The following is a 14,344-nucleotide window of genomic DNA, read 5'->3' on the forward strand; positions in this document are numbered from 1 at the left end:
AGGTTTTCTATGTTAATAATTATGTCTTTTTCCTTATCTTGTTTGAGGACATATTAAAGCAGTCATCTCCAGGTAGGTTTATTAAACTCACGTTCCAAAGTTTATACTGTTTTTGGATTTGTAAGCAAAATTGTCTTATTACAAGCTGAATCTACCACGCGCGCGTGGTCAATATTTGTAGTTTAACAATGTGATTATTTGAGTCACGATATTAGGTCACCCAATGTATAAGAATGATAAAAGTTTGGGACGCCACAATTAATTCCATGGTGTGTTGTCATACCGCAAGTGTATAGCAGAATGTAAAGTGTGTGTGTGTGTGTGTGTGTGTGTGTGTGTGTTTTGTGTGTATGTGTGAGCGAGTGTGTGCACGCGTTTCCATGTGTTTGTGTTTTGTGCGTGTGTGTGAGTGTGCGTGTGTGCGTGCGTGCGTGCGTGTATATGCGTTTGTGTGTCTGTGTGTGCGTGCGCGTGTGTGTGTATGTGCGTACGTGCGTTCGTTCGTGGGTGCGTTCATGTGTGTGTGTGTGTGGGGGGGGGGGGGGATGCGTTTGGTCGAGTGTGTGTGTCTGGTCGAGTTGAACTTGCTTCTTTAAATTGAAGAAGATAAAGAAGATAACCTATAATTATTCTGGGACAAAAAGTACGTGTGCCCACACTTTTTCTTACTCCGTGTGTGCGTCTGTTCGTGTTTGCGTGAGTTCTGTGTGCGAATGTGTGTGTGTGTGTGTGTGTGTGTGTGTGTGTGTGTGCGTGCGTGCGTGCGTGCGTGTGTGCGAATGTTTGTGTGTGTGTGTGTGTGTATGTGTGTGTGTGTGTGTGTGTGTGTGTGTGTAGATATTTTTACGTGCGTGCGTGCGTGTTTGCGTGGGTGTGTGTGCGAATGTGTGTGATTGCGGTTCCATCTGATAATGGCCTCAAGTATGATGATACTGAATATGCAACTTTAATGACGCAACCAGCAAATCATTTGTTACGATAAGCTCTTATCAGCTCCTTTGTGCACATTTTACATCCATTAGAACTCATCGTTCATCCCAAACAACGCACGTTATGATCACAAACACGAAAAACGTTTCTTTTATTGTGTGCCAAGTGATCAGTACAGTGACAATTGTTTGTATTCCCACGTCGTCATTTCGGACATCATATCAAATTTACGGTATTCCTTTTTGATGTACAAAATCTCCATCTACCAAATCATTGAAAAAAATATGTTTAATAAGTCAGCAAAGAATCGCTGACGAGCGAGACAACAGCTCAACGCAGCAGAAACTTCTAAGTTTCTCTCTCTGAGGGCTGGCATAGACTTTCACTGCGTATGAGAAAAGTCTGAAGAATAGTGTCTAGCCAAAAATGCTGCACAAGAATCCGGAACAAGAGGGATGACCATCCACGAGGGTCATCTCCAGGTGTTGACACGCCAACTCCTGTCCAGTGGGGTTGTCGATCAGTTTGGCGGTCACTCGATAGTCTCCCTTGAACACAAAGAAAAACGAAAAACAATGAGATGAAGTTATGACGATTCTCAGGGCATTTTGTTTGTTTGAGAAAAAAAAATGTAATCACGTTTTGAATACAATACAGCATAAACATACAGACATCAGAATGTCTGTTTTAACAAGAGAACAATAATTATATGTAGATAACAATCTAAGATAACAATAAACAAATTACAAAAATTTAATTAAAAATCTCTGGACTTGACCCAGGGTGTGAACGGGAAGCGTTTCCAAAATGAGGCAGGGGTACAGGGGCTGGCGAGGCGCCGGGGTGGGTGCATGAGGATCTAGGAGCAAAGTCCCCCCCAGATCTTATTCAGCATTTGCAAAGGGGTATTTTTTGGTCTCTGGGATTCTAGGCCCCTGTTCGGTTGTTGCTTACATTATGAAAGAAAGGTTATGACAGAGGTTGCGATAAAAACGGCCGATTTATCAGAATTACGGAACTGAGACAAAAATGACCTCATTTGTTCTCGTCTCAAAACACTTCCGGTGTAACATCCCGTTTGGTAAAACCAGTTCGTCCCTTGCGGACAGTTCCAGAGGTGTTACACCGGCAGAACGAGACGAGAATAAGGAAGATTTAGACAAAGCTAAGGTGGTTGGTTAATGGAACAGATGAGAAAAGAAGATTTCAATGATAGTGTACGTATTCCCGGTTTTAATTCTTCCAAATATATGAGAAAAATATGTCGTTTAAAGGAGCGATTTGTTAAAACGGAGGTTAGTTAACAGAAGAATTTAAATAAATGTCGAGAAAAACACCCTCAAAATCCCCACCCCCAAAAAAAAAGTTTTAAAAGAGGGGTATGTGACTTTACTTTTGGGCGGGTGGAGGGGACTTAAAAGGAGTCCCCCTGCACCCAAATCAATACAGTCTTTTCAATAAACGTATCGATCCACACTCCATTTTGCTTCCTCTCTCACCTCGGCTAGCCAAGACCAGATGCCGCTGACTTCAGGAATGGTAAAACTGGCGTTGTTTAGGGTATAGGTGCCCGCACGGATCGGGCACGTACAGGGGATGTTGGCGTCAACCAATTGGGCCGGACACCCAGCCGTGCCGTTTCCGAAGGCACTGCTCAGCATTCCGCAGGCATTGGGGTATTTGCTGGGATAGAGAGACGACAGTGTAAGGTGGGTTTGATGAGTTGTTTGTGAGCCTTTGTAGACAAGGCTTGGGCTGGTGGAATGACTTTCACATACAGACAGGAATTTAACACACACGTACAGGCACATACGGACGGACGGACGGACGGACAGATAGACAGATAGACATGCACATATTTACACACACACACACACACACACACATATACACACACACACACACACCACACACACACACACACACACCACACACACACACACACACACACACACACATTACATTTCAGCTCATAAACACATGAAATCTGAGTGCAGACAGAAGAACAAGCAAACGGACAGACTGGACCAATACCCCTTATTTACGGGTCTTGTTGGGGTGTGGGATGGGGTGGGAGGGGTAACAAAACCGTACCAGCTGCCGACGCCACTGATGCAAGGAACGTCCAACCAGAAGAAGCCCAGGTAACGCTCAATGATGACGTCAAGCGACACGTCACCAGTGGCGTCACGATGAACTGCAAGAGCACCAGTGACGTGGATATCACCGGGCACGGGTATGGGGTAGGACGCGGTCACCTGTGCCGATGTGAACCCCAGCAGTTCTGATTCCCTGTTCTGACCTGCAGCATCAAATGTTGGAAAGCATGTTAACACTGTGTTGGAGAATAAAAATAAAAAAAGAATTGTAGGTTAACGGAACGTTTGTTATTGACAAAACAAAACGTTACATTTACTAGTACGTCGACCCAGTGTCAATATTAAACGTTCCATCAACCTAAAATTTTTGTTTTTTGATTCTGAATGTTGGAACCTTAGCAGTCTCTCTGTTTTGGGATTACGGTGTGAAAGGCCCATTAGAGGGCGTGTCTCAAACACGTGCACAGGAAACACATGGCAATGTTTGTCTGCGCAAATGCAAGAGTAATCACTCTTTCCAAACCCTTTCAAACCCGACAAAGTTATTTCCGGAATTCGTCTTATGTATCACAACGTAGAGACTAAAGGGATCACGACCGGCACGGTTGGCCTAGTGGTAAGGCGTCCGCCCCGTGATCGGGAGGTCGTGGGTTCGAACCCCGGCCGGGTCATACCTAAGACTTTAAAATTGGCAATCTAGTGGCTGCTCCGCCTGGCGTCTGGCATTATGGGGTTAGTGCTAGGACTGGTTGGTCCGGTGTCAGAATAATGTGACTGGGTGAGACATGAAGCCTGTGCTGCGACTTTTGTCTTGTGTGTGGCGCACGTTATATGTCAAAGCAGCACCGCCCTGATATGGCCCTTCGTGGTCGGCTGGGCGTTAAGCAAACAAACAAACAAAAGGGATCACGTGAGAGCAACACCTCTCAGACAGGTGACGATTCCACGATTTTTCGACAAGATCGCGACATTTTTTTTTATGAACCGCCACCATGTACATAAGAAGGAAGAGATCTTTCACCTGATGTACTTCGGATCGTTGCTGAAGACAAATCAGTATCTGAATATTCCTGAAGATATGCTCGAGGATATGACTGTTAATGTGCGAGTTTATTGCTTGCAATAAAGCTTTAATTTAACTTGTTGTTCTATTTTACGTGGGTGCTATGTATTTAGCTTCAATTTGTTGTCCATGATTTAACAGTGCTACGTTTGTGTCTAAAATATATTTATGTGCGAAGTGGTTTTTTTTCATTCTAATGTTCATTTTTGTAAACGGCTATACAAAAAGTAATATCATGATCATCATTCTTATTATGGTATAATACAAAAAATAATCCACACCAAACGTGGTGAAGACAGGCAAGATCCGGTTGTTGTTTACACTTTCATTGTCAACAACTCCTAAATAAGAGGACAAAAATCAAAACAAAAAAACAACCGACTCCGCCTTAAGAGGTTATATACCGAGCAACAAAAGAAACGCGAATTTTCTCCAGAAAAACGTTTAATCACAATTTTAAAATGTCATTTCTCATAAACGTAACATCGAAACGAATCAAAATCACGGTGGTATGTTTTTCGCACACTGATTTTGGCAATGGCATAGTCTTTCGCTGCCACGGGCAAAGGAAGCCTCTGCAGATGGTCAGTACGGTGTGTGACCCCCATGGACGTTGATGACGGCCTAGCAGCGGCGCCTCATGGAGTGGATGAGTCGGTTGATGGCGTCTCTCGGGATGTTGTACCAGGCATTGATAAGGGCCTGACGCAGTTCTGCGGCAGTTCTTGGTCCTGGGCGTAACTGGTTGAGCTTTCTTTGAAGTTGGTCCCAGAAATGTTCAATGGGATTCAAATCTGGGCTGAGGGCGGGCCAGGCCATGATGTCGATGTTATTGTGCTGCAGGGAGGCTGGGTGACCCCGGCTGTGTGCAGGCGAGCGTTATCTTGCTGCAGAACACAGTTTCTGCGCGCCTGGAAAAAAGGCACAACATGAGGCTGTAGGATCTGGTCAATATAACGCTGTGCTGTGATGCTGTTTCCCCGACCAGGACCAAGATTGTTGAAAAACACAGGTCCCAGGGATTGGTTGAGGCCGATTCCACCCCAGACCATGACGTTTGGTCCACCCTGGGCATTGTGTTCCTTGATGCAGTCACCAGCATAGCGTTCACCTCTTCTTCGTCACACTCTGACACGCCCATCAACATGACTAATGCAGTAACGGCTCTCATCGGTGAACAGAATGTTTCGCCATTGTCTCCAGTTCCAGTTGATGTGATCCTGGGCCCACTGCTGGCGCGCCATGCGATGTCTTTGAGTGAGGACTGGTCCTCTAGCTGGACGGCGGTTTTGGAGGTCTCGCTCAGCAAGTCTTCGGCGTACTGTCTGGCCACTGATAGGTCTCTGGTGGTTACCGACGGTGTTCCTGGCTGTTTCATTGGCTGTATGGAATCGGTTTCTCAAATGATGACGCAGGATCTGGCGATCTTGTCTCTGTGTGGTAACGCGAGGTCTTCCACTTTGTTGTGTATCAGCAGTGCTTCCGGTGTTGACAAAACATAGCTGAAGGCGATATACTGTTGACAGATGCACATTGAAAGCGACTGCTACCGCTTCTGGGTCATCACCAGCCGATAATCGACCCACTGCCCTCTCGTGTTATTCTGGTGTCAATCTTGGCATCTTGACTCTGTCAAAAGTTAGACTGGCAGTAAGCGTGCCATGGTCTCTTTTTAGTACTAATGCATCAGTGAACACATCTCACACCTGAGGTTTTCCCTACTCCGCTTGCACGTGCTGTAAGCGCATGTGTTTCACGTGGAAACTGCTTGTCCCGTGCGTTGAGACAGCAGCAATGGGAAAATATTCACACAACAGCTTTGTTACACATGACTGCATAGGGCATCTATATCCCGAAAATTGTCACTCTCAGATTAACTGCGTTTTTTAAACTCAAAATATCGGAAAATAATTCGCGTTTCTTTTGTTGCTCGGTATACTTTAGGCAGAAAGCGTGGATTCTGATTCATTTTTTCAAGAGCGGACACTTGTCACAATGTTTTTTGTTGTTGTTTTTTTTTTGCGACAGGGCAGGCAGACTTTGAGACAGTAGAGTTCGCTTCAAGCCTTCAGAGGAGCCTTGACAGCAACAGAGCACATCAGACGTTTCTCCGTAGCAAATTATATTTGTAGAAATTTAACGAAGCGCCTGCAAGCTTCCATACTCCACAGACAGAGAGGAGCTTGGTGGTGTGTTGAAACTGAGGTCAAATGGTAGTGAAGAGCAATACATTTTGACTTTAAAAATCGATTCATTTACTTATCATAGTTTGCATTTTTAAGGCAGAGTTGATTTGGACCACTTTTCTTTAATTTTATCCAATTTCAAAGCACACCCAGGGTTGTTATTTCGTCTTTCTGAGGCCAAACAGAATAGTCTAATAAAACACATCAAAACAACAACAAAACAAAAACAACAAAAAAACAACTAAAGACAAAATGTAAAACTTACTACAGTCTGATACAGAAAATTTGACATCTCCCAGCACCGCAGCAAAAAACTGTAGACCCAGCAAAAACAATGTTCCAGCGACGTCCATATTTGAGACTGTGATGTTCTTATTATATTAGCCTACAAAGTTGCGACAGTGCTTGCTTTGTCTATCTGCAGTAACATATCCCGCATCATCCGGTTATATCAGCGATTGGGAAGCGCATGAAGGTAAGTATGAAACTGAAAATGTATCACGATAAACCAAGCATGTGTCTCTCTGTCCACCTTTTTCTCTGATTGTCGTACGCGCGTGTGTGCGTGGGAGAGTGTTTGTGTCTGTAAGCGTCTCTACGTTTGTGCATGCGTGCGTATCTGTGTGTGTGTGAGTGTAGGCGCGTGTATGCATGCTTGTGTGTGTGTGTAGTGTGTGTATGTGCATGGGTGCAACTCTGCCGGCTACATGCCGGCAGCCGGTTTTTGGTTTCATCGGCTGCCGATGTTTTTGTTCCAGGAGAGGTTTTTTTTTGGCATTTTAAATACTAAAAAGGCTTGGACCCCAACTTTTGCCGGTTTTTGGAATTTTCCAGGTTGCACCCATGTATGTGTATGTGTGTGTGTGTGTGTATGCGTGTGAGTGTGTGTGTGCGCGCGCGCGCGTGTGTGTGTGTGTGTGTGTGTGTGTGTGTGTGTGTGTGGGTTGGTGTCTGAGTCTGCGTCTGTGTTAGGATGATTGGGTGTGGTTTGTTGCGGGCGTGCGTACGCACGCTTGTACATTTGTGTGTATGTGATATTTTGTTTTATTTTAATAATAATAATAATAAAGTGTATTTATATTGCGCCTATCCCTTACAAAAAACAAAAATATTTGGCTCTAAGCGCATTACAACATGTGAAGGACTTGGTACAATCAAGTCTGACAAGTACAACAGCACAATATACAGTCGGTCTCTTAGGTAAAAGCAGCTTCGACAGTTAAACACTTCTACTAAAAGATCCTCTAACAATTTACAAACATAGTTAAAGAACATCGAGTTAATAGGAATTAAAAAAAAGGTTCTTATAATAAAACTATCTAGCGAACGACGAAGAAGAAGAAGAATAAAACTATCAATGTCAATGTATAACAAGTCATTCAACGTAAATGGCCAAAGAACAACAATAAAACAATGGTGATAAAACAGTTATACTCAATGGCTAATAACGAGGCAGAGTTAAATAGTATCGACACAAGATTAAAACAAAACATATTTCTGGAGACGAATTAACAACAATAAAGCAATGGTGATAAAACAGTTTTACTCAATGGCTAATAGCGAGGCAGAATTAAATAGTATCGACACAAGATTTAAACTAAACATATTCCTGGAGACGCATTTAATAATTATACATGTATCAAATAATCAATGTACAAAATACAGCCCTCGCAAGCAACCCGCCCCCAGCCGGCCCACAGCGCGCTACGATGGCAAGCGACCCCTCTCCTTAATGTGGCAAATACTGAACAGTGCACACAACCAATTACTCGCATATACTCGTGTCGCTCACTCGCACACACACACAAACACACACACGGACAACATCGAATCACTCGCACAGGCTAGGGGTTGAAGTATTCCCGGAAGAGGTGTGTTTTTAGAGAGGACTTGAAGGAAGGGAGAGAGGTAGAAAGGCGGACAGACATGGGCAGAGAGTTCCAAATAGAGGGAGCTGTGTAGGTAAAGGCGCGCTTGCCGAAAGCGTTCAGTTTGACGCGTGGGACAACAAGGTGCCCTGCGTCAGCGGATCTGAGGTTGCGTGTGGGGACGTGTGGCTTTAAGAGCGAAGACAGGTAAGAAGGGGCAGAGTCTTGAAGGCTACGGTGACACAGGGTAGCTATTTTATATGTAATGCGTGCTTTGATTGGTAGCCAGTGAAGGGTCATGAGGAGAGGGGTGACATGGTCGCGCTTGCGCTTGCGCAGCACAAGACGTGCTGCATTGTTCATGATGCGCTGTAGGCGGTCTAGCTTGGCGTCTGGGAGGCCGGCTAGGAGCGAGTTGCAGTAATCCAGTCTCGACAAAATAAAAGCCGAAACCAGTGTCTTGGTTGCGTCGAGGGAAAGAAGGTGTCTGATTTGGCTAATCCTCCGCATTTCAAGAAAGGCGGTTCTGCAGAGTGAGTTGATGTGGGCGTCCATTGACAGGTTACTGTCAAGGTGGACACCCAGGTTTTTTACTTTGGTGCTGAATGTGACTGTGGTATCAGAAAGGGTAAGACTGGATGTTTCTGAAAGAAGCTTTAACTTTGATTGTTTGCCAACTGGCATGATCTCTGTCTTATCATCATTCATCTTGAGCTTGTTGACTGTCATCCACTGTTTGATGGAATCGCTGCATGATTCTATTGACTGCACTAACTCTGTAAACTGTTTGGTGTGTGCGGATTTTTGTAGTTGAGTGTCGTCTGCGAACATGTGGTACAGGACATTGTGGTGCTTTATGACTTTGCTTAACGGCTGCATGTACATAGTGAATAACACTGGGCCTAACACAGATCCTTGTGGGACACCATACTTTAATATGGTGTCCTCGGAGTGCTTATTCTGGATCACAACAGCCTGAGTGCGTCCAGTCAGGTAGGAGCAGAACCACCCCAGAGCCGTGCCTGTTATGCCGAATGTGGTGTTCAACCTTGCCAGCAGTATATCGTGGTCAAGGGTGTCGAACGCTGCGGATAGGTCCAACAGGGCCAGAAGCGAAACAGAGCCGCTGTCACAAGCAGTGAGAAGATCATTCGCTACCTTAAGTAGGGCTGTTTCAGTGCTGTGATCTGCGCGGTAGGCGGACTGTAATGGTTCAACCATACCTGTCTTAGCGAGATGCTCTGACAATTGGGCCAAAACAACTTTTTCAAGGACTTTCGAAACAAAAGGCAAATTGGAGACAGGGCGGTAGTTCTTGAAAGTGTTGATGTCAAGGTTAGCTTTTTTCAGGAGGGGAGTGACTACTGCATGCTTAAAAGAAGGGGGTACTTGACCGGATGTGAGGGATTGATTTATGATGTCAGTAATGACAGGGAGTAATTCCTCTAGACACTCATTTAATAGCTCTGAAGGAATTGGGTCGAGAATACAGGATTTGGGTGGAGCTTTTTCAATGATCTTCTTCACTTGTTCTTTAGTGACAGGAGAAAAATCGGTGAGGTGGGCGCCGTGAAATGGCGCATGCTCTGGATGCCCAGGAGCAGCATCAAGCTCGACTCGGATCTTCTCGATTTTTTCGGCAAAAAAGTCCCCAAACTTATCTGGAAGGTCATCAAGAGGGACGGAGTTTGGTAGCTTTTTATTTTGAACTTTACCGAGGAGCTGCCCTGTGATCAGAAAGAGTTCTTTGCTGGAGGTGCTGTTCTCGATTTTCTGAGAAATAAACTGGTGTCTGTTCTTATCCACCATCTCTTTGACGGCCTCTCGGTGAAAAGTAAAGATTTGCCTGTGGACCGTGAGAGCCGATTTCCTCCACTCTCTCTCAGCACGACGCCGATCTTGCTTGGCTGTGGAGACCTCCGGCGTAAGCCAAGGTGCCGAGGGTCTGTCGGTGACTGTGCGTGTGCGTGTATTTTATGTTTGTTTTTGTGGGTTTTTTTTTTGGGGGGGGGGAGGGGGGGATTACAAACAGTTGTCATTTTCATTTACATTCATCAACTATTTTCCCCGACAGTCTGGTCACGACATGCATCCATCATTATTCACGGACGCGGATGTGTTCCTCCAGCCGGTCACACCTTGTTATTCATGTATGTGATTAATGAATCATGCCGCAAATTGTCGAGTATAAACAAGACAAAAGAACGTTCCATTTTGTGGGGTAAGACGCCCAGTCTCAAGAAAAACACACACTCGCGCGCGCGCGCACGTTTGTTCGAATGTCTGTGCGAGTGCGAGTGCGAGTGCGTGTGTGTGTGTGTGTGACATGCACAGAGTGTATGTGTGTGTGTGTGTCTGTGTACTTGGGTTGTGTGCTAGCGTGTGTTTGTGTGTGCGCGCGTTTGTGTGTGTGTTTGTGTGTGTGTGTAGGCCATGTGTGTGTGTGTGTGTGTGTGTGTGTGTGTGTGTGTGTGCGTGTGTGTGTGTTTGTGTGTGCGCACTCCTGCGTGCGTGTGCCGTGTTCGTCATGCTCATAGAGCAATACTTTCCGAATGTTTCCTTAACTTCCTCTCGCATATTGCAGATCTGATCTCCTTGCCATTTGCTCATGTTACCACTCAAGAACAGAGCAATGACGGAGTAACATGATAGCAAGCAATGATGTCAGAGAAGGCCCGGTTTCGTCTAACAGTTCATTCCCTATCATTATCAGGGATGCCAGAAAGGTCAGGGTTAAACGGACACACGATTCCACGGTCGCATTTCGGTCAGACCACTGCTGGACATACACAGGAATAATAAAGGGCGGGTGTGTGTGTGTGTTTTTGTGTGTTTGTTTGTTTGTGTGTGTGTCTGTGTGTTTGTTTACAAGTACGTGTGTGTTTGTGAGTGTTTCAGTGTGTATGTATGTATGTATGTATGTGTGTGTGTGTGTGTGTGTGTGTGTGTGTGTGTGTGTGTGTGTGTGTGTGTGTGTGTGTAGATGTACGTGTTTGTATGTGTGAGTTAGTGTGCGTGTGTGTGTGTGGTACGTGTGTATGTTTTTGCCATCCTTCTCATGTTCACAACACAGATTTCAAAATGAATTACAAGTTGTTGTTTTTTTATCCTGGACCGCCAACTAGCTCTCTCTCCGCTCTTTCTCTCTATTACGAGGTAGCGCCTATCGCATTTAGGAACCCGCTACGCTTACATGGCCTTTCAGAAATCAGGGGGACGTCATATCCGGTGTCGATTGTAAACATGGACGAAGTTGCCGAGGTAAGTTCTGAAAATGCTAAAATAAACTCAGCAAAAGTGCATATGGAACATGTTTTTCGATGAGTTTTGTTAAGTTTAGTTTGGAGTTTTGGAAAATCCAGTTCATTGTCACCTCCCATTGTCACAAATAACTGGAGCGTGCTTTCTTTTCACTGTCTTCGAATCGCTGGCCTTTCAAACCGGGCGTGACGCGCCCCTGAAAGTCGAGAGTCGTAACCTCGAAGGGTCACGTGACGAGTTGGCGGTCCAGGCTATTTGGTCTATGCTTTACTCAGGCAAACATCACGTGGTTCCTGTACATGTGTTTGAGACACGCCCTCTCGCTAGTGACTGGTGAGTAATGTCACGTTTCACAAAATAATGGTAAGAAACTGACGTTGCGTACGCGGGCAGGGTATCGACGTTCCCCAAGAGCAACGCATAATGTTTTGACCGACTGATTTCTCTTCTCGCTCCTTTTCTTTTGTGTTGGCCGGAAGCGGAAGTCAAAATATTTGTCCCAGCTTCACGCTGCATAACTCTGCCGAACGCTCATGTAGCAGTGACAGAGTTATTTCCAAAAATCGTCTATTTAGAGTATACAGAGTTTGAATACAATAACACCGGCATACGTTTTTGGTTGAGAGACAAAGCGTCGGAACATTTATGGCACGGTTGAAGCTCATCATATCTGACAAATCTATCTGAAGCGGATCAAGGTGACACATAATCCTGGTCACAATTCTATATTAATATACGACGTACACTTTCAGTAAAAAGAAACGATTTTGTTTTAAATATTTAAAGATTCTATACCTAGTAATAATAACTGAAACGGGCTGTGCAAAAAAACATATCCTGGATTAAATTTGATACCCATGCAGTACGTACACACTTGGTCAAAAGGACAGAACACAGAAAAGCGAAAATATTCAAACAATTATTTGGAGACCATATCAATAACTACAATTACTTATGAAGTCCAAAACTCTTGAAACTATTGGTATGAACTAAAAGGGGCTATGAAAATTAAAAAAATTAAAAGATAAAGTAAAACTAATAGAAATAAAATCTTTTTTTTTATATTTTTTTCTCACGTGGCAGGCACACAATGGCTAAAAAAAGAAAGAATATAGAGCAACGCGAGGATGTAAACAAATGGTTAGAGACCATGCAAACAAATACGAATATCTCAACGTTTTAAGATTTTGAAACTTTTAGCAGACTTTACTAATCAATGGATATAGAAAACAAGTCGCGTAAGGCGAAAATACAATATTTAGTCAAGTAGCTGTCGAACTCACAGAATGAAACTGAACGCAATGCCATTTTTCAGCAAGACCGTATACTCGTAGCATCGTCAGTCCACCGCTCATGGCAAAGGCAGTGAAATTGACAAGAAGAGCGGGGTAGTAGTTGCGCTAAGAAGGATAGCACGCTTTTCTGTACCTCTCTTTGTTTTAACTTTCTGAGCGTGTTTTTAATCCAAACATATCATATCTATATGTTTTTGGAATCAGGAACCGACAAGGAATAGGATGAAAGTGTTTTTAAATTGATTTCGACAATTTAATTTTGATAATAATTTTTATATATTTAATTTTCAGAGCTTGTTTTTAATCCAAATATAACATATTTATATGTTTTTGGAATCAGCAAATGATGGAGAATAAGATGAACGTAAATTTGGATCGTTTTATAAATTTTTATTTTTTTTTACAATTTTCAGATTTTTAATGACCAAAGTCATTAATTAATTTTTAAGCCACCAAGCTGAAATGCAATACCGAAGTCCGGGCTTCGTCGAAGATTACTTGACCAAAATTTCAACCAATTTGGTTGAAAAATGAGAGCGTGACAGTGCCGCCTCAACTTTCACGAAAAGCCGGATATGACGTCATCAGAGACATTTATCGAAAAAACGAAAAAAAACGTTCGGGGATATCAATCCCAGAAACTCTCATGTAAAATTTCATAAAGATCGGTCTAGTAGTTTAGTCTGAATCGCTCTACACACACACACACAGACAGACACACACACACACACCACGACCCTCGTCTCGATTCCCCCCTCTACGTTAAAACATTTAGTCAAAACTTGACTAAATGTAAAAAAGAAAATGATCTGCCCAGGAAGCAGCCAGAATGTGAGTTTCGGTATATGACCAAGAGGATGCTTGCTCTATCCCATACAAAGTCCGAGTAAGATCTAAGATGGTAAACATGGTCGCTTACACAAGATTAAAGCTGCCTGGAAGCTATGTCCTGCAAAATAAAACATAATAATGAACTGTCACACGATCAAACAATAGATAATGAGATTACACACACACAAACACACACATACACACACACACACCACACACACACACACACACACACACACACACACACTCACACACACACACACACACACACACACACACACACACACTCTCTCTCACACTCTCTCTCTCTCTCTCTCTCTCTCTCTCTCTCTCTCTCTCTCTCTCTCTCTCTCTCTCTCTCTCTCTCTCGCGCGCGCGCGACAATATGACGTATGGCCAGGTGAAGAAGAACCATGTCGCGTAAGGCGAAAATACAACATTTAGTCAAGCTCAGTCGAACTCACAGAATGAAACTGAACGCATTGCATTTTTTTCCGCAAGACCGTACACTCGTAGCATCGTCTGTCTACCGCTCGTGGTAAAGGCAGTGAAATTAACAATCCAGAAAAACGTGGTAGCGGTTGCGCTGAGGAGGATAGCACGCTTTTCTATATCTCTATTCTTTTTAACTCTCTGAACGTGTTTTTAATCCAAACATATCATATCTATATGTTTTTGGAATCAGAAACGGACAAGGAATAAGATGAAATTGTTGTTAAATCGATTTCGGAAATTTAATTTTAATCATAATTTTTATATTTTTAATTTTCAGAGCTTGTTTTTAATCCGAATATAACATATTTATATGTTT

At 43.6% G+C, this 14,344-nt stretch overlaps 2 protein-coding genes across 3 annotated transcripts in view; both read right to left on the reverse strand.

Annotated features, from left to right (window-relative positions):
- Positions 1-1,068: 1,068 nt before the first annotated feature.
- LOC138962728 (ganglioside GM2 activator-like) overlaps positions 1,069-14,344 on the reverse strand; it is a 431,559-nt gene continuing 418,283 nt past the window's right edge. The window contains exons 2-5 of one of the 2 annotated variants that reach the window (XM_070334661.1): positions 6,544-6,656; positions 3,025-3,232; positions 2,430-2,613; positions 1,069-1,478 (exon numbers count right to left, since the gene is read on the reverse strand). In XM_070334661.1, coding sequence (XP_070190762.1) covers positions 1,347-1,478; positions 2,430-2,613; positions 3,025-3,232; positions 6,544-6,631 — 612 coding nt within the window. In that variant the 5' untranslated portion in view covers positions 6,632-6,656 and the 3' untranslated portion in view covers positions 1,069-1,346. Of the gene's footprint in view, positions 1,479-2,429; positions 2,614-3,024; positions 3,233-6,543; positions 6,711-14,344 lie in introns of those variants that run through there. The other variant, XM_070334660.1, reaches the window with a different exon arrangement.
- Positions 11,280-14,344, reverse strand: part of LOC138960947 (polycystin-1-like protein 2) — a 36,867-nt gene continuing 33,802 nt past the window's right edge. Inside the window, exon 22 of the mRNA XM_070332577.1 lies at positions 11,280-12,906. Within this exon, the coding sequence (XP_070188678.1) occupies positions 12,847-12,906 (60 nt within the window). The 3' untranslated portion in view covers positions 11,280-12,846. The remainder of the gene's footprint in view (positions 12,907-14,344) is intronic.

The sequence above is a fragment of the Littorina saxatilis genome, linkage group LG3 (assembly GCF_037325665.1).
Source record: "Littorina saxatilis isolate snail1 linkage group LG3, US_GU_Lsax_2.0, whole genome shotgun sequence".
In the NCBI taxonomy this organism is placed as follows: Eukaryota; Metazoa; Mollusca; class Gastropoda; order Littorinimorpha; family Littorinidae; genus Littorina; species Littorina saxatilis.